Source organism: Drosophila innubila (assembly GCF_004354385.1).
Source record: "Drosophila innubila isolate TH190305 chromosome 2L unlocalized genomic scaffold, UK_Dinn_1.0 4_B_2L, whole genome shotgun sequence".
In the NCBI taxonomy this organism is placed as follows: domain Eukaryota; kingdom Metazoa; phylum Arthropoda; class Insecta; order Diptera; family Drosophilidae; genus Drosophila; species Drosophila innubila.
This window is the reverse complement of record NW_022995372.1, coordinates 12,869,472-12,895,611: the sequence shown is the minus strand read 5'-3', so window position 1 is coordinate 12,895,611 and position 26,140 is coordinate 12,869,472. Positions and strand designations below refer to the sequence as shown.

Sequence of the window (26,140 nt, the reverse complement as noted above, 5' to 3'; positions counted from 1 at the left end):
AATATTTATTGTGCATTTGCAGGAAATGTTTTTTATTGAAAACATACATCAGCATACTCAAAAAAACCGAATTGGGAAACATATAAATATCTTAAGAATAACAAAAAAAACATAAGCATAATTGACTATTAAAAAATATTAAAATATCGATCCGTCTGAAATAAATAAATAAGTTTTAGTATTCACATGTTGCCTATCAAGCAAAATTAAATAATTTAAAAGTGGAAAAATATATGTTATTATTAACACAAAATTATAGTAGAAACGCAATGTAATATATATTCTAACATGCTTATGAAACACGTACATAAATACGAAAATTGGAAATTTTAAATCTAGGTGTAAAATGTAGCTGAAGTATGAGTACATTGTATTTGTATTTGTTAATTTTATCATTCCAGTGCAACAAGAATACTTGTTAGTTATGATTTTGTATAAATATTTGTAAAATGAATGGAAATTTTTGACTTTGAAAAATTGTCACCTAATCAAATTATTAAATATAAATGATTTAAATGTCCAGACTATGTATTTTTCTCGTAAGCTGATTTCTTACACTTGCATAACTTGTGTAAGTAAACATATAAATACAAATTCATGTGGTTTATTTGAGAATTTTTCATATTCTCATCTAATGCGTTTTAACATTATTTTTATATTTTTATAAATTCTAAATAACGATAATTAAATAATTTAAAGGTACAAGTAAGCAAATCAACTGCGCTGAGCCGCAGAGTTTAAAATTGTTGTCCCAGGCAGCTGCTGTCACTTGGTAGAACGGCTTAGACGTTTCCTATGGGGTTTTATGTTTAAGCTGCGTACAAATTGGGTGGCTAAAAGCAACCCAAATACATATAGAAGACCAGAGAGAGATAAAGACAGAGAGTGAAACAGAACATGTGGGGCTATTTGATGTTGCATTAGTTTGGGGGTAATCTCTGCCTCCCAGTTGCCATTCAAGACTGTTGCCTTGTCGGAATACCAAAAACGAGTTGGGTACACGCCCCCCAACAAACTCTAACAGCACAACAAGAACAGAAGCAGCTGCTAATGTGCCTTTGTCTTTGTGCTAAGAATAGGAAGACTGCAACTGTTTGAGTATGTGTAAATGTGTGTATATTTATACATGCATGTGCCATGTGGGCGCCTATGTGTATGGAATGCTATTGCTGTTGTAATTGCTGCTATTACAGCTGCCTGTTTGTTTGTTTGTTTGCTTGCTTGTATTGTTGCTGTTGCCTTTAAGCTAAGGACTTAATGCGCTTTGGCCTGGCCAACAGATCCGCCTGCATTCGTTCGGCTCCACCAACATCCGCTCAACCAAAAATTATGCACAAAAAGCGAAAATAAAAGTTAAATCAGTGCAAGTATATGATGAGGATGAAAGCATGCTTGCGAAAGTGGAAAAATGTGTACAAAAAAAGCCAACAACACACAATATGTACATGTATATGTACCTGCTTTGTCAGTCGCTTTACTTCTTTGGTCCTTGGTGACTACAATTTGCTTGCTTTTCGCTTTTCAAGAGGTTTTTCAAATTATGCACTCCACACACACACACACACACACACACACACATCCTTGTTGTTACCTTCAGTGTGGGTGTGTTTCTATTGTGACTGTGAACTTTTTATGCAGCACTCTGAAGTGCAAACAATGTCAACTTGTAATTTTGCCGCACACAGTTTTCTAGTTAAGTGCAAGGGCATATTAAAAATTGAAAACTCATTTTTTAAGTTTTTAATTCTACAAACTACATTTCCAACATAATAAATTGACATTCTTTTTAACTTGTTTCCATTATTAAAACGTTGTTAATGTTTAAAAAGGGTCTTGTCCATAATTTTTTAACTTTTATCTTAAAATATAGTTTTTTTAACATGAATGAACATGAACATGAAATTAACATGAAAAACTGCCATAAAACGTAACAACGTGGAACTAACATAGAAAAACAACATTTTTAGGATTTTAAAATGAAATGTGTCAAATTTAATTATGGAATACAACATTTGAAACATTAGCAAGTATATGTTTAATATTTTAATGTAAACTGTAATTTTATTGACTCTTTGAAACAACCATTGAACACACTGTCTTATCTTAAAACCTAAATATTGATTAACCTTCCGTTGTTGATGATTATCCAATTTTAAGAATTAAAAAAAAAAAATGATTTTGTGAACCGTTTGTAATAAATCACAGATTGGCTTTTCGCTGAATTTATTTAAAAGTTTTCTCTTTGCTTTAATCGTCCTCGCTCCATAGTCGAGTCCCATTGTGTGCTTTCCAATAAAGCACTCCAATTATTGGGCACGTGCGTAAGGTCGACAGTACCATCAATTTACATGTAAATCGCCTCAAGTTGAAGCGAAAAAAAAAACAGGAAAATAATATAGGACTGCAGAGAAAACGCAGCAATCAATTCATTCATTTTCATTCAAAGGATCGCCCCCTAACTCAAACGCTAAAGTTCAAGGAATTTTTTCAACTGATTGCCTGTTTTCTCGCCAACAAAATAAGAAAAATAACACGTAAATACGAAAACACAACAAGGAAAAGTTAAGTCGCTGCGTATCAGAAAAGCAAAATTGAAAATAAACCGCAATTCAAATGGAAAATGAAAAAATAAAACACACAATAATAAGAGAAAAAATTATAAGCCAGGCAAAAGGCAAAAAATTTTTTTAAATACCATTTTTCCAATACAATTTTAAAAGTTTTGTTTTCGCATTCATGCTTTTGGAAATTGTCTGCACGGGCATCAATGTTTATATTCAATTTACTGTTGTTGTTTTTCATTACCTTAAAGTGTCTTCTTTTTTGACTGTTGCTGATTTTTTTTTATTTTGCTTTTTAAAACTGTTTAAACTTTTACTTTACGCTGATAAAAAGTGCTACGTGATTTATTGCACTTTTCTTGGATTTTATTTGACAACCTTTCGTGCGGTTTTGTGCGCAGATGCAACGCTACGCTGCTGACTTCACTGCTACTGCGGTCATCCTCCGACCTTCGCCCTCATACTCACTCTTGCCCCTTGACATGCTGCCCACAATTTTGCTGGAAGTTGGAGATGGGTTCTCCGGCGGGGCGAGATGTCGTGTGCTTGCGTTGGGGCCTGTCAGCTGCCGTGACGTACGTCTTATACGATTCTCTGAAATTGCAACAAAATGAAGAAAAATGTTTCTCCTTAAAAAAAAAAAAAAAAATGGATGTAAGGGAAGTTTTGCAGGCAAATGCAGAGAAACTACATTAAAGCTTATTATGCACCTGTAGTTGCTTTATTGACTTTAAAGTCAGCATTGCGGACATTTTTGATTGCGAAATCGTTTATCTAGATCAGGCAACATTTATAAAATTCAGTGACACAAAACTAACCTGTCACATTGCTATTACATTGCAAATCATTGAGTTGCAAATTAATGAGAAAATTTAGTTAATATAATGCCCAGGTCTTTTAAAATTGAAATAAAACGTACAAGTGTACTTCATTCATACTGAATAATTTATTTTTAATTCAAGCTAAACTTGATACAGATAACGCATAAAAACTTTTTGATTGCTTCAATCTTGTCATGAAAGAAATGAAGCCCAGTTACACTTCTTCAAAAAGCTTCCCTTTCTACAATTTATGTTCTCCAAGAATTTTTGTGTTGGAAACACATCAAAAATTGAATAGCACCAATCGGTTTATATACAAGTACAATTGGCAAAAAGCAGGCAATAACCCCGTCGCCTGACGAATCCTAGAGTTTAATCCTAATGCCCGCATCATCCATCAACTTCAAACTGAACCAAAAAGGAATCTTAATGCAGCCGGACGCAGAGTATGAAAAGTCTTATCTAAAACGTGGCTTCCTAAAAAATTGCAACGAGAAAACAGGCAACAGTCTCAAAAACGAATCAGCTTAACGGGACTGCACACACAGACACATACACACACACATATACAAACACAGACCGACTGACAGCCTTAAGCCTATCAATCAAAATGAGCATATTACCACCCAAAACGCTGACCAAAAGCTAAAAATGTTCAACTAGAGCACATTTAAGCCCATTTTGTGCGAGCTACTGCAACCAAATTGAATCATCGTTGAGTATGTATCTTTAGGGAGGGATCCGATGGGTTTGAGGGTATGACACATGCAGTTAAAAATGAATAAACGCTGAATGTCAAGGAGATGGTTTGACTACACGTTGGGTTCTACAGTTGATAGCATTAAACGCTCGTTTGGCTGACACAAAACGACGTGGATCGATGGGAGCAAAGACACCGACAATTTTTGGGTTAATGGAATTTAAGTGAGGAGAGAATCACACACACACACTACCATAGACAGTGGTGAACAAAACACAACTGAAATTGTGTTTTTCCTCACATTTTAGGTTTCCATTTTTTTTTTGTGGGTGGCGGCAACTGATTGAACATTTTTCAATCTAGTGTTCAGCAGCCGGCGCCCAAAGCGACTAATTTTAACTCAGAGAGACAGACGCCACTGGAAGTTGTTTTTCCATCTCTAGAAGTACGCTCAAAGCTCTTCGAGACAAACTAGAAACCAGTTTCTTTATAATAGTTTCTCCCTGTGATATCGATGAGGCAAAACCTGCCAAACAAAATGAAAATGAGAGATAAATAGAGAGTGGAACATAAAGAGAGAGAGAGAAAATAAAAAAGAAAAGTTGTTTGCTATAAAAGTCGGGCAATTGTCGGGGCTATTGCAGTTGTTTTTCATTTTCTTGGCCCAATGTTGGTCAAACGTTTTGCCATATTAAATTTTTTTTTGACTCCACTACAGTAAATAGCGAAAGTCGTTTTCAGCTCGTTTCTTATGTGGGCCAAATGTGCAGCTGGTCTCAAGCTCAAATGGGCCAATTCGCTGAGGAAATAAGCAACAGGCCGAGACCTCAATTGCAGGCCCACAATAACTGTAGTACTATACTAAGATGTTTGTTGTGGCAAAGGCTGCAGTGCTTCCAATAATACAGTGTTTCAAAAAGGTTTCACTTTTGGCATTAGTTAGTTGGCTAAATAAATTAACTTATAGACTCGAGTAAAACTTAAATATTATTGCAGAAATAAAGAAACTGAAATTTCATTTATAAATTTTACCATATTCATCCACATACTTTATAACAAAAAATCCAAGATGACCGAATAATAAATATAAAGTTAAGTAAAGGGCAAGTACTCTAGGCTAATGAGTTTAAGCTTATTCAGGTTGAAACAAGAATTTTAAATGCGTCTAAATCCACTTTTAGCTTCAATATTTTACCTTTGTTCTGTTCGTTAAATTTTTTTTATCTTCTGTTACTATTTCCTATTATGCTTAACATCCTTTCAATAGAAATGTATACCGTTTCGCTCTATTATTGTAATCTTCAACCACTCAGCAAAAGCTTGTGCAGCTTCTTGACTTATTTTCTGCATTCGCTCATTGGACTTTAGCCTTTGTTTTAAGCTGTCGCTTATAAAACAGTATATACTCCTACACAGGTAAAATATATATATATATTGTATATATACCTATATCTGAAAACTATGTATAAGAATGTAATGAATAGTTCGCTGACCCTTTTTTATATTTGTCTCCTTTTTTGTTTAAGATTTGTCCATTTTCTAGGTCAACTACTAAATTGAACTCGGCTTGCTTTCTCCTAGTTTACCCCTACCAATCATCCTGTGAGTCCGAGTCCTAAGTGTGCATAGTAAAAAAAAAAAGATGTAATGTTTGCTTGAGCATTCAGTTTAATTACCCTTTTTAAAACCTTTTACAGTTTGTTTGAATATTTTCACATTTCACGTTCGTTCGTTTTGTAATTTTTTTGTACACTTTAGTTTTGAGTGTAAAGTATTTTTTACGCTTTATGCGTATTTTTCATTATTTTGGCGCATTTTAAGTGATTAAAATTCCTCAGTTGTGGCGATTGCATGTCTCCATTCCATGCACTCCTCCATTTTTTGCAGACAGACTGTGTATCTATAACTGTGGCTGTATCTGTAACTGTAGTTGTATTTTATGTATATCTGTGTTGTAGACCGCAGCCACTCTGACTTTATTTCCATTTAACTATCGATTTTTGTGGTTTTTTGAACGCAATTAACTTTCTGCTCTTCCTTTTTCTCTTAGTTTTGGTTTCACTTTGAATATTCCGAAACTTTTTGGCTTGATGAGCAGTTTGTTGTAGTTTTTGCTGTTGATGCTGCTCTTTCCTTTGATGAGTTTTCCTATAGAATTTCTGGTCTGGTCTCTCACTAAGTTTTCTAGCGGTTTGTTAGTGTCAATTTTTCATCTGTATTTACTTTTCTAATCCTTGTCGATAATTTACTGTGGTTGTATCTCTTTTTAGGCACTGTGGCTTGTCTGTTTGGTTTGCTGAAAATATTCGTGACGTTGGGATTTATTTCTATAGTTTCTTTTAATTGTCATTTTAGTAGATTTGTGGCCGAATATTTTGCTAAAAATACTCTACACCATTAAAAACCATTATATCCGTACGAAAATCTGCCAAATTCTATACATTTTTGGGAGATTTTCGGTTGGTTTCCACTTCTGTGGCCCCCAGTATATAGTTAATGTTAATTTTCTTATAATTTGTTTGTCATTAATTTGTGTGCAGCATTTTAAAATGAAATTAACTGAAGTGGCAGTGAGAAATAAATTGATTTCTCTCGCGTTTGCTGAATAAAATTCACTAAGGATATTTTAAGTACATATTTAAAAGTTAAATTTAAAAATAATTGCAATTAAAGCTTGTTGTATATTAAATAAATTTTATAAATTTAACCGAAATGAGTATTGATGCATCGCATACCAAAGCTAATTTGCCAGGCATTTTTCTTAAGCTCTTCATTGTGCATGTATCATCAGGCTATAGGATGTCTGATTGGTCTATAAAAACCACAAAACAAACATCCGTATTGAACGATAAATCTTCGAAAACCAATTCCACAATTGAACTCAAATCGGCTAGCCGCAATTTCAAATTAATTGAAGGCCGGAAATTGAAATGCAACGTCATCGATGGTCCTCTCCCTGTTCATCTATTGATTCCCTTTGCCCCACCTTTACAAATGAAAAATACACGGCAATCATCAGCGGGCACCGGGGAAAAGTGCTGGCCCAATATTGACCATAGCAACAGCAACAACAACAACGTTGCTGTATTTCAATGCTATTTGAGTTTCTGTTTACTGATTCGTATAATACTTTTAACGTTTCATAGCATTTAATGGCTATAAAGTGGGCCAACGTCCAATGACAGCCCAACCTTGTCCTAGCCCTCGTGCCGGCCCTGGCGCCTGTGTGTATGCAATGCATTTTCTTGTAATGCATTTACTTTTCCAGTTGCTCAGTGTCGCTTCAGCACTCCTCGTGTGGTGGGCGTACCCTGTCGAACATGAAGTGCAAGTGTGTTAAAGTGGCAAAGTGGAGTTTTCCCTCGACACAAACATATTTATTTTGGCAGATGGACTGGAAACCAAACGAGAAATGGCAACACGCACATCAACGTCGATACGCCACATGCGATTCTCCTTTGCCAGCAACTTGTGCAACATTTTTAATGCATTTACACACACTCATACACACAGATAAATGCATAAATGCATTACTTGTGTGAATTTTGGTTGTTGCCTACTTGCCTGGCTTAAGTGTGGGCGTGTCCGATTGCCTAATGGAGTGTTCTTTGCAATTTTGTGGCAACAACTACTAACAATTTTCCACATATAGAGCACAAGTTGTATGACAAGTCCAGGCATGCAATATATGACTATTTAAAATCTAGAATAATTTACATAAAATCATAATTATAGGTTTAAATAAAGTGAGTTTAAGTGAGATTTAATTTTTGTTAGTAGTATAAAAATTTTAAATTGCATTATGCAAACTACAAAATCAGCTTTAAGTTAATTGTAAGTGTAAGTGTATTTATCAATCATTTAATTATTCATTTTAAAGTAAAATTTTCTAATTTTATTTTAAATTTGTGTTTTGTCGACTGTTTTATTTTAAAGTTAAATAAATAAATACAATATTATGTCTTATTATTATAATCAGAAAAATAATATTAAAACAGATGAAAAAGGGGCGCTTCTAATAAATGATAAAATAAATAAATTTATATTTCTGAAATTAATCTGATCTAGTATCTATTATTAAACACAATTATTTCGTAAAATATATGATTATGCTTAAGCATATCAATGATATCAAATTAAGGAACTCTCCAAATAAAAACTCTTTTCTATTTCTCTCTTTTGCAGGCCGTGAGCGACTCAACGAATACATATCCCACTATGAAACACTCAACTATGATCATGAGCACATCAGAGCTAGTCACAATAGAGCGCGACGATCGGTGACCAAAGATCATTTTGTACATTTAAAGTTTGCAGCACATGGAAGAGACTTCCATCTTAGATTAAAACGTGATTTAAATACATTTAGTGATAAGTTAGACGTGAGTATTAACAATCTCTTAACACATTTACCTAAAAAAAAAAATTAATATATATATATATATACATTTTTCATTTGGTTTTTAGTTTTATGATAGCAACGGCCCCATTGATGTGTCCACTGATCACATTTATGAGGGCGATGTGATAGGGGATCGTAATAGTTATGTATTTGGTTCCATACACAATGGGGTATTCGAGGGTAAAATTATAACGGAACGTGATGCCTATTATGTTGAACATGCCAAACATTATTTTCCCACAAATCGCACGACGACCACCGCCACAGCCACAACATCGTCCTCGACGACAACGGGGTCGACAACTCGAAGGAGCACCAAAAAAAATACACCAGACAACAGCAGTCACAACAACAACATTTACAATAACAACAAAACTGCCATTGATAATAAGACCGAAAACTTCATAAACAAAAATGCTGAAACCACATCGACGACATCAACAACATTCCCAATGTTACCAGAGTCTACGACAATGTTCACACCAACAACGGATGGCATCATCGACCAGGTGGATGAGAATGCCGCCGCACAGGACGAACTTGATTTTCACTCCATTATCTATAAGGAGTCGCATGTAGAGGATGCCTACGAGCATGTTCGCGAAGGTAAGTCTACGAAAATGTACTACCTACCTCTCTACCCGTAAAAAAAAACAGAACGTTCTTTCGCAAGTGAAAAATGTGCGCTTTTATTATAAAAGAACTGTAGACCTTCTCAATGAAGAAGACAAAAAATATAAAGAAATTTTGGCTTATGATTTATTTGGCGTGCATTGACTGAAGTTGAAGGCTTCATTGTTCCCCAAGGCAAGTCCAAGTCAACCTTGAAATTGTTTGATAACATTTCACTTCTGTTTTGACACTTGAGTTATGACTGTCTCTGAGTGTTCGCTAATACTTCGAGTTCTTCATCTTGTTCCAAGTGGCCTTAGCTTGTCAAATTGTCATGGGGTGTTTAAGTGACAGTTTGTGGCTTACTTTACAGTTGTACGACTTACAAAATTGTTTACCGCGCGAAATTTGACAACGCTTGTTATAAACAGCGTTGTCAAATTTCGCGATGAGTAAAGAGGTTTTGTAAGCTCAAATTTTATTGCAATGATAAGTTAAATGAATATATAATAAGAATATATTTTAGGATGACGTACTTTTTGTGAAGTAAAACATATAATTAGTATAACAAATTTAATAAATTACCAGGCCTGTAAACTACGAATATATACAGATATTCAAATATTTTAACGAAGCTTAACGACAGCGATTATTTCTATGTTGAATATATTCTTTGGTTATAAATTTTGTAAAGATTTAGGCTTTTTTTTGTTTAAAAATTAGTAAAATGTGGAATTCAACTTTTACTGAAAATTGGCAACGTAGTAACTTTGCATATCTATGCAGCATGCCACAAATTCAGCTGAAATGTTGTCTGCTGTGGCATGCCACCAAGCAGTCATGCACAGAAAGTTCTCTTACCAGTTAAATGGTCAATTTTTTATGCAACGCTGCAATAAAATGAGCCACAGATGACTCACTTACACACACACACACATACACACACACACACACAGCCGCATACATTCATAGTTGCAGCATTACGGCAACAATGACACTGACAATGAAAGTTGTAGCAACATGTGCCCATTGTGAACGCAACATAGTTGTTGTCGCTGTGCAGGCAACAACAATGACGAAATAAGCTTCCACGTAAAAAAGGCGTGGCATGGCTTAAAAAATTAGTGGTTATTGTTGTTGTTGCTGCTGCAAATGGAAGACAGGCAACAAAAAGCTGCCAGCAACAGCGCCAAGGAAAATATAAAACTAGAAAAAAGTGAATAAAAGTGGAAACAAATCTAATGCATAGCTAAACAACTTCAACAATAACATACAGGGAAGATTTGGAAGATAGAGGGGGATTTAGTTGGGGTCCTCCCCCTGTTTTTAGTTGGGATTTGTTGCAAAAATTGCATGCAACAACAATGAGCGACAAAACTATTGTCATGGGTAGATTTAGTAAAGTGTGTATGCGTAAGTGTGTGTGCATGTGTGTGTGTAGGGGGTGTGTTTCATTTTGGGGGCGTGGCACTGCGCATTTGGGTGTAATCATTTTAATGAGCTTACACAAAAGCCACTTACATTGTAGTCCATCTCAAATTGTTGTTAGTTAAGCGACATTTGTTGCAGTTTGTTGCATTTGATTGCTGCACTTCACACTGATTCCAACTGATTGTTTGGCTTACAATACACGTACTTATATATGTATATGTACAAAAAAGGAGATTAAATGCGGTGTGTATGCATGTTGTGGCATTTAGCGTGGGAGAATTGTTTTACATTAAATTAGCCTCGTTTTTGGGCTCGTTTAGCATATTTTCTGTTTAGACAACAGCTTGAAATGACATGTCGGTACAATTGAAATGCATACATAAATCATGATAATTAAAGCATTGTTATAACTGTCAGATTAATTGAGATATTGAATGAGCAGCAATTCCCCGCTGGCTGCACTTCATAAGCATTTGCGCTTAATTGACATCAGTTGAAACGTGACCAATGGTGTCAACTGAAGTGCGGCAACAGTGGTGAAAGAAATGTGGCAACAGTGTATTGTCTGCAAAATGTAAAAGAGAATAATTTTAAAGAAATCAATAAATAAGAGCAGCTGAAATGTTTCTGTGGTCTTAGATAAAATATGACAACAACATTGCATTTATTAACAATAATATTATAGATATAAAAAATAAAAATAAATTTGTACAACAAAATAAAGAGTTGACAGATCAAGTATAAATAATTTTCAATAAAGCTATTAATTATTGTGTTTATGTAGAATTGTGTTCATGATTATAAACTATTGTTCGATAATTTTTTACTTTCAATAAGAAACTCAAATAAGTATTCGAATAAATAATTTCGATACGGAAACTACGAAACTTGGACCACATTGGGTTTCACTTTAAAGGTTTCTAATTTATTGCCGGACTTGCGTCAACAACAACCGAAAGTAAAGTAAAGCGAAGCAAAGTAAAGCAAAAGTACGTGAAAAGTTCATAGAACTTACGGCCAAAGAGCAGCACATAAAGTTCGATTAGTGCAAAGTGCGCTGTTGCCATGCTTCACTTGTTGACACAGCAACTGTGAGCTGAACTTTTCCTCCTAGAACTGTTCTATATATACATTTTTTTAGGTCCGTCCATGGCTTAATTGCTAGCTAACCATCCAGCAGCGTCTTAAACTGTCCAACTTTATTAGCTACTCCGAGGCACGCACGTAATAACAAAGTATGAGGAAAGTATGTTGAGGTGTTTACGCTCTTTGAGCTTATCAAATATGTTGTGCAGTCCTCCTCGTTGTATCACCCTTTGGTCTCCACCACCCTCACATTTAATGCCATTTAGCAGTATATTAAGTTTTGTGCTAGAAATGAACAGTTGGGCACCTACTTTGATTACATTGTTGGCTGGGTGTATGCATACAACAGGCACTGTTGTTGCCTGCGTGTTAAAATCAACCAAGCGAGGACACGCATATTTCCCCTTTATATTTGCCCATCACCCTACAAGTCCTGACATGACACACTGCCGTGTCAGTCAGTCAGTTAGTCAGTCAGCAAGTTGCAAAGCGTGCGCAAGACGTTTCACGTGGGGGGGGGGAGAAGGTTACACACACACACACACACACACAGACAGGGTCTTCACACACTGACTCCATTAAGCGTCGACTGCAGTCTGCAGTTGCCACTTGAATGCTGCATGCGGCATGGAAATCACAATTTATACACATTGTTGTAATATAATTTTTGCCCAGCCAAACAGAATGCAACTGAAGTGGCATTTATTTTCCTTTTTTCTTTTCTTTATATTATTTTTATTTTGTGCCACATTGTTTGGCGGCGGCGTTGCCATCCCCAAACCCCTCGAAGAAGTGCTCCCTGCGCCCCCCTCTATGATATTTCTCGAGTGCATTGGCCGTGGCAGCTTTATGCAGCAACTGCAACTGCCATTAATGCAATGCGGCTCATTTTATTTATGGGACTTTTTTATTGCACTTCTTCAACAGGGTAAACATTGTATACAGAGCATTTCGACCTCATTTCCTACTGCCCGAATAATGTGTTCAATTATTAATCAAATATCATTCCACTAGAAACTATAAATTTGTAGCATTTTTGTATTAACATACAGTCTGCTTAAGTCTAATATTTTGTTATCTTAAAAAAACATTGTTAAAGTGACATTCTTTATATACAAACATTGCTGTGTTATGTCTAATTTATGTTTTTCACAAAAGAAAAAAAGTCTTAGGACCAGTTTTTCAATATCTCCTTTCATTTTATTAAAGGCATTCATTTCTATACATTTTACGTACTTTTTTTAAGTACGGGGTCTAAAAATATAGCGTGCCGCTATTATTATTCGTTCCTGAAAGAAGGTGAAACTGTTAATAAACTACTATCGTTGTAATAAATATATCCGTTCACATTTTTTCTTAGCATTTAACAGATAAATAATAGTTAACGCTTTCAATTTTAATAAGTGCATGTCACTATTATGAACATTTAATGTACAACTTCAGCCTTTTATTTGTTTTGAAAACCTAAGAAAACTATCTACTGTTATTAATCACAATATTGACAAGACTCTTCTATGTATAAACAGTCTGTCAGTAAAAGCGCGACAAATCTGTTACTTGAATTCATTGTCTTTAAATGGTGTCTTATTTATTTTATTTACAAAATAAAAAAAATATATATAATATTAAATTGAATACAATAGGGGAGTGCTTAGAGTGCTAGTAACTGGACCTTCGACTCTATGATGGTGATTTACTTTAATCAGTCCTTTGATTTAGGACAACGATTCTCTTTTGTAGCTGACTATGATTGTTTTATCCATTCTGAACCAGCAAATTTGTTATTGTTGCACAGTGTGCTCGATATTTGTCAACGATGCATGAAATCGGCATCCCCAAAAAACATGTTTTATGTTGATATATATAAACAGGATTTACACACAAGCTGCACTGCGATTGCGATTGTGATGTTTTCGATAAGAAAAACGATGACGAAGCGTACAATAATTTCCGGCATTTGATAACGACAACAATAATAACAAGAACTGCTTTCTGGCAGTGGGAAGGTGGTGAAAGGAACGGAGTTTGGCAATTGTAAACAAACAAATTTCATGCTACGTTTCACCGGAAAGTTCAAAGCCAGTTTGAGGGGTGACATTTGAAAGAAAGAAAAACCAAATTGACAGAAGTCATGGCCGGAAATATACTGTATATTTTTATATTCGAGTATTCATTCTTTTTATCGCTTTGTTTTTTTTTTTGTATATTTTTTGCGTTATTAAAACGAATTGAAATCAGGCAACCAGCCAACGGCCACGTTAATTGGCAGCCATGGGGTCTCTCTCTCTCTCTCTTCCTGCCTCTCTTTCTACACGCCTAGACATGCACGCACAACATGCTTATTGAAATCAAGTGCGTTGTCAACAGAAGAGAACTGACTGGACTACAGTCCTGGCCATGCAAATAGCACGATTTAAATGCACAGTTCTTAGTGTCTCTTAGCTAATGAGAGCTAATTAAATGTATAAAGCTTTGAGATAATAGAAGTACACAAATAAAATATATTGCAGTGATCTACTTAACTCTATTAGACATAAATTAATTAAATAATAATCACATTTCAATATGTGAATCCAATGTGAGCCAATGTAAAAGGCTAAGAATATTGCAAATTACCAAAATTAAATTAACTTTTAAATGAGAAGCTATTAAAAACTAAAAACTGTATAAATAACAAGCAATTTTATATATTTATTAGTGGCACATATTACTTTAATGGTTCTTATTTTCCATATGAATCTTAAAAAATGTTTAAAAAATATAAGTCACATTTCAGAAACCAACAAATTGTCAACAAATGACTAGATATTTGTATTAAACAGCCTATTGTTCTACTAGTATGGCCTTTGCTGTATATGTGTTTAAAGTACACATGTATGTAGTACTTGCATGTCTTGGAGGTGTGTGTGTGGGTGCATGTGTGTGGGGGTTGAGCGGTCAATGCCGCTGTGAAGCGGTTGGATGAATACATTTTGCATGCGTGGCGACATGTGTCAACTTCTATTAAGTTAGCGTTGGTCATTCAACCCGCAGCCGGGAGCAACTACGTCCGTCCGTCCGTCAGTCCGTTCCTCTGATGCTATACGACATGAGAGAGACATGTGGTCAGCAGTTTGCTGTGGCCGACTCTGATGTGGGCGATGTTAATAGTGTGACCTGTCACGGGGAAGTTACGAGTCGAGTGATAAGAGGAATGAGTACTCATCGAGCTAAAAAAAGGAAACAACCACAATGTGGACTGAAAACTTGTCAGACGATTTAGAAAAAATATTTTTTCTAGATTAATGCACTACAATTGCTTGAAAGAAGAAACCATTTAAAGTAAATTTCTTTGGTTTAAACAAGTTTCATTATTAGCAAAATATTTAATTTTTGTGCTAAAAATGTATGTGGTAGACAAATTTGTTTAAATTTATCAGTAAAAAAGTTACTATTTAAATTTCAATTGTTGTTTTGAACTTTATTTTAAATAAAATTATTTTAAACTGACCAGTTTTTATTTGTTGGCAAATTATGAATAAAATTTAATTGAGGTCATCGAGCTGCATTGTATTGTGTTTTTGTTCTCTAGTGTCGAACAATGCTTAATTGCTTTACACAATTACACAACGAAAGTCAGCAAAATCAGAGGCCAGAGTCGAGACATAAATGCAATTACACGTGACAAATTACAGAGATCAACAAAAGTGCAGCAATTATAAATACACGCAGTTAGTTGGCACAAAGTTTACAGTTTAACGAAACAAAAAAAATTTGTTTTATAATTATTTTATACCCTTTTTATTATTGTTGTGGGTGAGTGTTTGCCAGTTTTTTGTTTTTTTTTGTTTGTATTTTGTTTGTCGTGGACAATAATTTCATTTGTTGTTCGTGAGATAAGCTCAGAGGCATACCAAAGTGCCAAAGTTGCCACAACGCGTGTCCATTTTATTTCCACCACTATGCAAAATTGCGGTTAATTGAATTCAGTGAACACAGTTAGCTGATGTTATTTCTTTTGTTTTTGTTGCTTGTCCATATGCGCTAAAATTAATTGAAGGGGCAACCCAAAGGGTCGTCAGAAGCAAACAACAAAAGCGCGCATGACTAATTTTCCATGTTATGTTACACAGCCCAAAAAAAAATATAAAAAATGAGAAGAATTTTATGATAGCCAGCCAGTGTTGGACAGTTTTCAATGCTTTAGTTTTAATTGACATCCGTACAAAGATAATAAAATGCTGATATGGCTGTCTGTATTTTTGTGAGGGTGTGTGCGTGTGTGCTTGTGTGCGTGTGTTACAGTATGTGTCACATGCCAAATTGACAATTTCTTTGCCGTCATGCCCAATGGTTTTCATGTTCATTGTCAGCTGCAAAACTTTATAGTTGTTGCGTGTTGCATGTTGTACTTCTATGCGCAATGTGATGTTGCAGCTGTCCTGTACTGTAAATTTACGTTTTAGCTCCCCATAAAACGACAGCATCAATAAAAGTCTGTAACCATAAAGTGAGTGCATCAAATAACATTGCTCTATCATCTTCTTTGTTGACATTCAGCACAATAATGATAATGATGCGTTCCATTGTGACATTTTGTAGGAATTGTAGGTTTCTATACATGTGGATCAACAATTTATATTTATTAAAAATAAATGTGTAGCAAAACAGATACACAAACAAATACTTTATGGCTTGAGAATACATTTCGGATAGACAAATAATAATATAACAAGTATAAACACTGCAGTCTTAATTGTTAACTGTCCAACAGCTCCAATTTACGAGGGATAGATGGCGTCAGTGCTGCTTTCGTGCTATAAACTAAGGAAAAGAAACTCTTGGTTAACTTCTCTGTTTATTTTTCGAACATTATTTTCAGATGAGATAAACAGTCAAATTTCGTAAGTTACGGGGCGTTAAATACAATTTTCATTACATTTCAAATAAAGTCGAATTCAGCTATTAAATAATAAATAAATGTGAATGTACAAATTTATCCGTATTATAATTTTGGTATGTAATTTGCAAATGTATTCTTGTGAGTGTCATATTTATTACAACAAGCTAATTACAATCTTTTTTACTCTTTTTCGAATTTATCAATTTTTATTTCATATTTACGCTTTCGCGCATACTCCAAAAATGTGATCAGAATTTTCCAATTTCTGATGCAGCACAGAAAGTACAATTTGTTGTTGTAAATAGTCCACTTAACAATTGCCACACAATCCTCCAAAATATGCTGCAATAGAGGAGAATCGGACCGAAAGAAATGGCTAAACAAATTCCTGTTTGATAACAGGCTGATTTTTGCTATTTAAAATGTATATTGAACGCAGAATCAGATGGAGAACCAAAACGAAGCCTGGCAGTCAGCATTGGCTTTGGTATCGTTCTATGTGGCATTTGCCTATTTATGCATGCAACTTGCAGCTGCAATTTTTACTGTGCCGCTGTCAACAGCAATGCAGCATGGAAAATGCAATATGCAAAATGCAAGGCGGTAAAGGCCTTGAATATTAACTGCATACCAATGTGCCATAACTTTTGCGTCAGCCTAGACTCGCAACACTGAACGTGCCACATATGCACACACCCCGATACAGACACAGAATAATATACATGCATACAGATATGGTATATCTAAGCCCCGAGTGTCGCGTTCCCATTTTCCCATTTTCTATCTCTTGTCTCACTCCGTTCGTTGGTCTTTGCAACGACAACAACTCCCAACACACTCGCTCAATAATCAATTCCATGCTGTTGCTTTTCGTTCCATCCTGTTGCCGTTGACTCATTCACATTGTCCTCAGTTGTTGTTGTTGTCGTTCTCACTACGCTTGGTTGTCGTCTTTTTTGACGCTGCCAGCATAAAAGCGGAAAAAAGTGGGGTATACACGTTTTTTGGCACGTTAAATACACCAAACTGCCAACTATAGAAGCAATCTCATTGTTTACAAAATATTTTTATTTATTCCATCTACAAAATGTTACAGAGTATCTTTTAGTCGTTCAGCGTTCTGCATATCCTTCACACTTGTTTTGTATGTTACACTTGGCTTAGTTTGCAATGTAACCCCTTTGTTCTCGTCTCGCCGAGATAGAGATTCCGCTGTGTGGCGTGAAAATTCAAATTAGATTTTAAAATTTAATAAATGTTTGTGCAAATTTAAACGTGGCAAAAGCATCAGTTGCCCCAACGCCCCTAACACAACGATAGACAGAGTATAAGTCTCTTTTAATGGGTTTTTTGTCTAGTCAAGACCCCACTCATCTTTTTGTTGTTGCAACCTTTGTTTGCCCCCAAAAATAACATTTGTGTTGCAGCAATAAATTCTGTAAATTATTAGAGCATTATAAAAAAATATGTTTAATTCAATGCATTAATGTGGCTTAGGTCTTATCATCATTTGCACAAATTGTAGTGAATTTTTATGCCAAGAAAACCAATTGATTCCATACTGATTTGTTGTTCTGCCATTATAATATTGTCCATTCAAATTACTAAAAAAAAAAACAAAAATTTAAATAAATATGCGTTATTATTTTTAAATATTTACCAGTAATAGCACTTTCTGTACCACCAACCAGCTCTAAATTCTTTGGCGCAATTACCAGAGCTTTGATCATTGTCCCGATCGGGCGTTGAGAATTTCATATCCTTTTGTGATGCAAAGGCATCTCCTGCCGTTCCTTTATAATGTCCTAACGATAATATTTTAAAAGCCTCAGTCTCGTTGGCTATCAAAAAGTGATCATAACGTGCATATCTACTATCTTCATTAAATCCCTGTAGAAAAATATAGAGTTCATGGTGCAGTGATTGTGTCAGCAAGTATAGTTTCTCTAATCCAATAAAAAATTCTCCACGTAAATCACCAAATCCCAAAGTATAATCAGTCCAATTGCGATTAAACGTTACAGACCCATCCCGTCGCCGTTGAATTACAGTCCATCCCGGATCGGCCAGATTGGAATCACAGAATACTGGAAACGGCTCAGATCCGGGTACCCTTATAACATGAACGTCCGTAGATTTGCCATAGCAATTTGACGATTGACAGTCGTTGAGTTGTGTTTTGAATTCAGATATTTCATCAGTTTGTTTTGTTATCGTTGTAAGTAACGTTTCAATTTTGGAACTTTGTGCTGATATAACTTTATCTTTTTCCTTAAGTTGGGTATCCATTTCCTTTATTTGATTATCCTTCAATTCGACTTTAATTATATCAGATCGAGCTGCAGACTTGTGTCTTTCTACGAGAGCCTTACTTGTTGCCAATAGTTCATCTTTAATTTTGCTGCTGTTGTTACAAGACACATTTAAATCAACTAGTTGGTCATATTGAACCTCTCGATTTTTGACGGCTTCTTCACAAATACCAATTTTACTTTTGAGACTAATCAACTCTCTTTCCATTTTCTTTAAGCCCGCATCTTGTTCATTTGTTTTCTGCTGCAATTCTGTTAACTGCATTGACTTTCGATTTAGTTGCTCCTTTGACAGAGTTTCCCTATTTTGAGTTGCGTCTTCACAGACTCCTAGCTTTATTTGTACGTCCGCCAATTGTTTCTCTGTATTCTTGATAATCGCATGTAGGTCTCTGATTTTATCCTGCAATTCCACAAACTGTGTTTGCTTCGACTGCTGCAATATGGGTTTTACAATTCCAAAACAATACGTGTTGCATTCCCCCTCCATGTCCTTGAACATCGTCAATGACTGTTTAATAACAGAATATAACTTTTAGGGCAGATTTTATATGTAATAAAATTGTATATACTCACCGTACTGCCCATTCCATCATTCCTCATTAATTCATAGCTATATTCGATGAGTGTCGACAGCAATAAAATTGACAAAAACTTACTATAGTTCTGCATTATTATAAAACAATTTTAATTTGATTGTTTTAAATGACAAATTTGCAAAAATGAAAATTATAATCTTTTTACTTAGTCCGAGACACAAAGCGTTGTTTATTCTTTTGTAGTCGTTATAAAACTAATTGAGGCGTAGCCCAATCAAAGAACTCCGTAGAAAAAACTGGCGTTTCATTTCAAATGAATATCTTGGAAATGATTATGGTATGAGTAATAAACAAACAGCTGTTGGTAATTGTACAATATTGACAATAAAGTCTATAATATTGGCAATATGTTTGCTTTTATGGAATTTTGCAGCTGTGGCCTTAGAGCCATGATGGAAATGTGTGCAAATAACTATTATTTATTACGTTATATAAATTAAAATAAATAAATTGTGTTAAAAGAACGTAATAAATGTATTTTTGGAATTATTATAAATCATTAGAATAATAAATGACATTTATAAAGCATTTTTTATATGCCCTTTAACCATTTTTGATTCCAATGGCGATCTAATTTAAATTAAAAATACTTTAAGGTCTAAGTAAATAACCAAATATAAAGAGCTAGTAGTTTATTATTAGTACTTAATGAGCATTTATATTTATTTAATTAAATTTACAAATTATTAATGCATTTATTTGGATTAGTTAAGAATAAGCTATTGTAGTTTAAAATAAATTCCTCATAATAAAGTAAAAAATTGGACCAAGAATCTAATTCACATCGGATTATTTGCATACTATTGTTGCACATAAAACATGTTTAGTTTTATTATCGAATTGATTAATTCTGTCAAGCTTATAATTGTTAATTCATACTCAATGAGCTCAACTGGAATACCAAAAACCACAGTCTGTCATTTAAAATAATCCGAGCAGAGAGAATCACGCACAACGCACCCACACATCCGAATATATATACGAGTATATCTAAGTTTCCCAATTTGCATTGTTTTTCACCTGAACCAAAAATGGTTGAGGCCATTTCCACACACTTCAACATTTGCATAAATTTTAATGTCCACGCACACACACACACATGCAAACTCTTGCATGTGAGAGCCGCCACCAATGCTGGCCAGGCTGGAACGGGTTGTCATTTGCAAGTTGATGGCGACACATTTAAATACATTTTGCACTCGACATTGGACAACAGCAGCATACGGCGACAGTTTCAACACCGTTGCAAACAATTTTTGGGTTATATAGGGGAAGGATTTTGGGCAGTTTGATTCTACCTGTTAGCCTGGTCCAATGCAAGCTCCCGTAATAACGAGTTTTGCGGTAAATTGAATTGTTGAACATTCCGCACACCAAAATCGTTTCGTTCGCCTCTCGCTGCGGTTGAGGTTGAAATTGAGGTTTGTGTTTTGTTGCCTTGGGTCAAGCGAATTGCGACCTTTTACCATTGCACCCTCCCAATAAGCGCATTTTCGCATAGTCTTCCATTTGTTAGACGAGGGAACAAGGACTTAAAATATTTATTGATATGTTGCCTAGCCCTAACCACTGATTTCACCCTTTCACCCTGACCCCCTTTTAGGGTTGCACATGCGCACCGGAAAGCTGCATGGACAAGAAATTATGATGGCCATCAATTTTAATTCCGTCAAGCTCTTGATGTTTGCTTACAGTCGAGAGTGTAGCATACTTTTTGGGGTCATTTCATATGGTAAACCTGAAAATTATAACATTAAATGTTGTAGTGAAATTAAATGGAAATAAGTTTGTGCTACTTATAGTTTTAATTATTTTCATGAGAGTACTACACCCAGAGAAATAAGCTGTATTCACACTTTGATTTAAATATTTTGCCATACATTAAATATAATTATACATATTTTCAGCGGATTTCATATGAAATATGTAAAAAAAAAATTCCAAAAATTTCAATGTTAAATAATACAGCTTTTCATTTTAAAATGCTTCTGCTGTCAAACTGTCATTGCTGTTAATAACATAAAATATTCTAGTAATTAGAATTTTGTAATTTACATATATCTAATAGTTAACTTAATTATTTTTGGCGTACATTTAATTAAATTCTAAATATCTTTAATTTGAGGTTGTATAAATGATGGCAATTATAATTTATATTGATAATATAGGTAACTCAAAAGGTCCTCTATTGAGTTTTAGTAAACTTTTAATTTATATGTGAGTTTGTTACACTCTTGTTTATAAATATTAAGGGAAAACAAAGTATATTTAATCCATAATATTATGAAATGTTCAAAACAAGTGTCGTAAGCAATATTCCCATTGCACAGAGTGAGTGAGTATAAACAAGAAGCCATCCGACAGTCAAGTCACATGGCACATAACATAGCAAAGTGCCACATGTCGTATGCGTAATGTGTCCAATTGAATTTACTTTGTTAACACACACACCGCACGCACATAGACAGACTGAACACAAGTTCAAACGAAGATTTTAGCCAATGTCTTGCACCATAATTCAGACGGCTGCAGTTCATGTCCTTGTGACAGCTGCAGCAGCGGACCAAGGACAATTCAAACAATTTTTAAATTTAGAGCACACATGCCACTTGACCAGACGACGACGAGTAAGAGGCATTCAACACACTTAACTCCCCCTACACACACATAGAGAGGGCATGTGCATGTCTTGTCTTGCTTTTACGAGCTTCAAAATATGCATAAATCTTGTCCTGAAAATTTATATTTACATTTTGCTCGTGCTATTTAACAACATTTGGTCAACGGCAACGCTGAAATGAGGGGGAGAACAGAGATCCTCGAGTGTGCAAGCAGTTGAAATTTTGAGGTTTCTAGCCCCGCTGCCGCCGCCATTTTGTGGTTTGCGCAACGGTTTCAAAAGTTTTGCATTTTACCACTTTTCACTTGCTCCTTGCAGTTGCTGGGTCCCAACGGGAGCTGCAGCTGCAAGTTGTTTGTTTTATTGCAAGTGCCAAATAATTTAACTACTAAAATATTAAATTTCTGTTTGAATTGTCGTCAGTGTCCTTGTAGTTGTGTCTGTGTCTGTGTCTGTGTCTATGGGTGTGACTCTCTAGCCGCTGGCAATGGTCATAAATTTTTGGCTACCTAACTCCATTTCTACTTCCCCACCTCGTGTAGCTTACACTCAATACGTATACATATGTGGCACTGTGGCAACTCGAATGTGTGTTTGGGGAATCTACGGGTCATGTGTTTGAGTTTAATTAAAAAGGGGCATTAGGATAGTAAGTTACACATACGTGTCCATATTCATTTACTAGCATAGCTAAATGATGTATGCTGCAAGTTTTTGGCTTCAGGGATTTAGTTCATGCATTTGCACAGGTGTTTTAGTTTGCTTAGGACCTTGCAACAACCTCTTGTTATTTTTAGCCATAAAAATTAATTCAACTTATGCAAAAGCAATTCCAAAATAAGAAAGAAAAAGTTAAAAATAATATTTTTACGTTTTGGCTGTCACTTTTTAATTTATAGAGTTAATTTATATTTATGTTTGGACGTTGCATTAGGGTTAAGTATTTAATAATTATCGTTTTATACAATACTTTACGTATTGCTTTTTACTTTTATCTTGATAAATTCCATAAACTGATTAGTATAATGACACTTGAAATAATTTAATGAGGAGAAATATAAATTTTCTGTTTGGCTACGGAAAAATAGTTAAAATACAATAAAAACAAAATCCGTTTGATCTAAACTATTCAATATTCTTCCTAAAATGTTAAAAATAAGAGAATACAATTTGATATCGTAATTGTTGTTGGCTGACTTTAAATCAGTTCCAATAATAGTTGGAGAAACTTACACAATCCTATGCTCTGCAAAATGTAATCCAATCAATGCAAGTAAGCTAAAAACAAACCTGATACCTGTTTTATTGAACAACTTTGCTATGTCGGCAATAACTGAGAAAATCCTTTGCACACTACCTTGGCAACATGAGATGGAACATCAGTCGCTCTCAAAGAGGGGAACATGGACAAGAACAACAAACGGCAATGAACACTTCATTCAGCAAATTTAAATTGAACTGAAAATTGCGGTTTGCAGAGACTTCAAACGCAATGATAAAACATTTTCAGACACAATCGCAACACACAAACGCAGACACACACATATACACAGACTTACCGAGGCAACCGATTATGGCAGGATAAGGGTTGGGGGAGAAGAAAGGCGAGTCTATTGGCGTCTGTCATGTGGTCTGTTTTAAGTGCTCCTCCGGTTATTTTTGGCCATCGGAGGGTGTTTTGTGTTAGATGTTGTGTGTTGTGTGTTGGGTGTCGGGTACTTGATAATGACTACGATGACAACAGAATCGACAACGATGGCGACGGTGTTGTCATTGGCGCAACAAGGATAGATTTTGACTCAACTCAATTGTAGCTCTTACTGGTGTTGCACATACAACAACAACAATAATCACCACAGCAACAACGATAGCAACAACAACTACTGCCAAGCACTTCACACTACCAATTGGTTAGAAAAAAGTGAATATTTGTTTTATAACTTTTAAAATTTGTGATTTAGTGTATCAAAAAGTTTAGTTTAATTTATACACAAATAACAGAACTTAGGAGCGTCAGAGCTTTGTTTATAAGTGCCGTATTAAAATTGCAATAGAAGTTAACTTTAACCATTAGATAGACTAGATAATTTCCATTGCTTCCCTCGCTATGAATGTTTGCAAATAATGATTGCTCTCATGAAACTTTTCTGTATTTTCTGGGCTTGCAAAATATCTGTAAATACTTTAATCACAACATTTTTTCTAAAAAAAAAGAAAAAATAAATCTAAACTTATCTTTTAAACTTGAAACTGAAAGAATTGGATAACTACTAAAGCTCCCCGCGCTAAGCATGTGTTAAGCACTCAGCGCACAAATTTAAGCATAATTTTAAAACAAAATTCAATTGTGTCCTGGCCATGCTGTCTCTCTACTTGTAGACATGGAATAACAACTAACAGTTGCTCGTTAACAGCTGTGGATTATTGTGCTTTGAGCCCTGACAGACATAACCGAAACGTAAGCCAGTCATAAACCACTTTTATCATTCCTAAGCACGAAGATACTTCTAGTAGACTTTATTTGGAAGCTCTTGTGCTCCATCTGTCCGTTTGTCTGTTTGTATGTATGTCTGTCTGTCGGTCTGTCGGTCTGCCTGCTAGCCAGCCTTTTATCTAATGTACTTGTCTGCTGGTACTTCCTTTCTACTGCCCAGAAGGCAGTCAACTAACTAAGTATACTTCATCAAACCAAAACCTGCACCCGAAAAGCCTTCGTCTGTCTCTATCCTATCCACAATCCAAAATGGGGAACAAGTAAATATTTCCACTTTTCGGCCACAAATGCAATTGGGCTTGATGATATTTGTTACTTCCGTTTTGGTTTGCAACCGAAGGAAATTAAGCTTGTACTGCTTTTACTCTTCTTAAAACACTCCACTCTGAGATTTTGACAGTTTAGCTATTATAATTATAACTGGTATTTTTATAAAAAAATTTTATAAAATGTTATGTTGAGTGGATAAATGAACTTAGCTTAGATTTTATTTATTAATTATAAAACTCCGTTGATACGTATTTCTAAAACAAAAAAGATACGTTGTTGCGATTTCGTACATTTTAAAAATGTTTCTAAGATAAATTGATGCGAAAATAATATTTTTAAAATATGTACTTCATTTTAAGTTACTCTTTAATTTTAAATAGCTAATTTAAAGGATTCAGAAATAAAAGGAGAACGTTACAAGTCATTTTCATTTTTCCAGTCTCAACTTAAATAGAATTTGCTAGACCGTACAATAGTTAAAAAAAAAACAAGATTTCTCACATTTTTTAATTGGTTTCAAGTCGAATTAATGCAAAAGTAGAAATAGGCAGAGAATATATTCCAATTTTTTTAAATACTTTTGTTTAAAAATAAATTATTTAAATATATTTCTGTCAGTGTATAGGCCCATTCACAGCAAATTTCCTTTTGCCATTGTATTTGTTGTCAATCTGAGCGAGTAATCTACATATACATCAATTTGAATGCGAACCCTACCAACTGAATGAAAAATCTTGGCCCAACAGAATGAACTATTATTCACTATTCACGACGCTGAGTATTCAGTTTGCATTCATTGCCATACATAGATGTCTCTGTGTGTGCGTGGGCACCGAAAATAAAACCGCAATGTTTCATTTGTTTTATGGTCAAATTGCATGCAATGAAAATTCCAACTAAACAAAAGTGCCCCTACATAAGGACATATGGGGATGTCTACATGTGTGTGTTTGTGTGTGTGTTGGCCTCCCCTGGGAACATTTCATTTCTTTAGATACCCACACAGTTTTGGTTCCTTTATCAACTTCGTTTCACATTCTCGTATTTCTCTTTTTTATCTCCTGCGCATTAGCTGCGCCTGCATACTGCATTGTCGAAAATTTCCTAGTTGTCTATCTATCTATATATGCATGTATGCATGTATGTTCATGTGTCCAAGGCACTTGTCCCATTGAAATTTTCTGCTTTGTATGACAAGTCGACATATTTCTCTCTCCTCTAACTATCTCATTTTCTGTCTCTGTCTCTTGCTTTGTATGTGCTGCAGTTTTGGAATCCTGTTCCTACTCTTTCGACTGCTTGTTGATATTGCACTTTGCTTTGCATGCAAAATTTGGCAGGGAAATCTCT

The 26,140-nt window shown here is 34.9% G+C and overlaps 2 protein-coding genes across 2 annotated transcripts in view; one reads left to right on the top strand and one right to left on the bottom strand.

Moving 5' to 3' along the window:
- The window catches only part of LOC117782220 (disintegrin and metalloproteinase domain-containing protein 10), a 119,476-nt gene that overhangs the window by 76,485 nt on the left and 16,851 nt on the right, over positions 1-26,140 (top strand). The window contains 2 exon segments of the mRNA XM_034619247.1: positions 8,268-8,464; positions 8,550-9,090. Coding sequence (XP_034475138.1) covers positions 8,268-8,464; positions 8,550-9,090 — 738 coding nt within the window.
- LOC117782221 (fibrinogen-like protein 1) lies at positions 17,946-19,487 on the bottom strand. Its single transcript, XM_034619248.1, has 3 exons — positions 19,384-19,487; positions 18,156-19,318; positions 17,946-18,099 (listed from the first exon to the last, which is right to left on the bottom strand). Exons 1-3 carry the CDS (start codon positions 19,477-19,479, stop codon positions 17,979-17,981), a joined length of 1,380 nt encoding a protein of 459 aa, XP_034475139.1. The 5' UTR covers positions 19,480-19,487; the 3' UTR covers positions 17,946-17,978.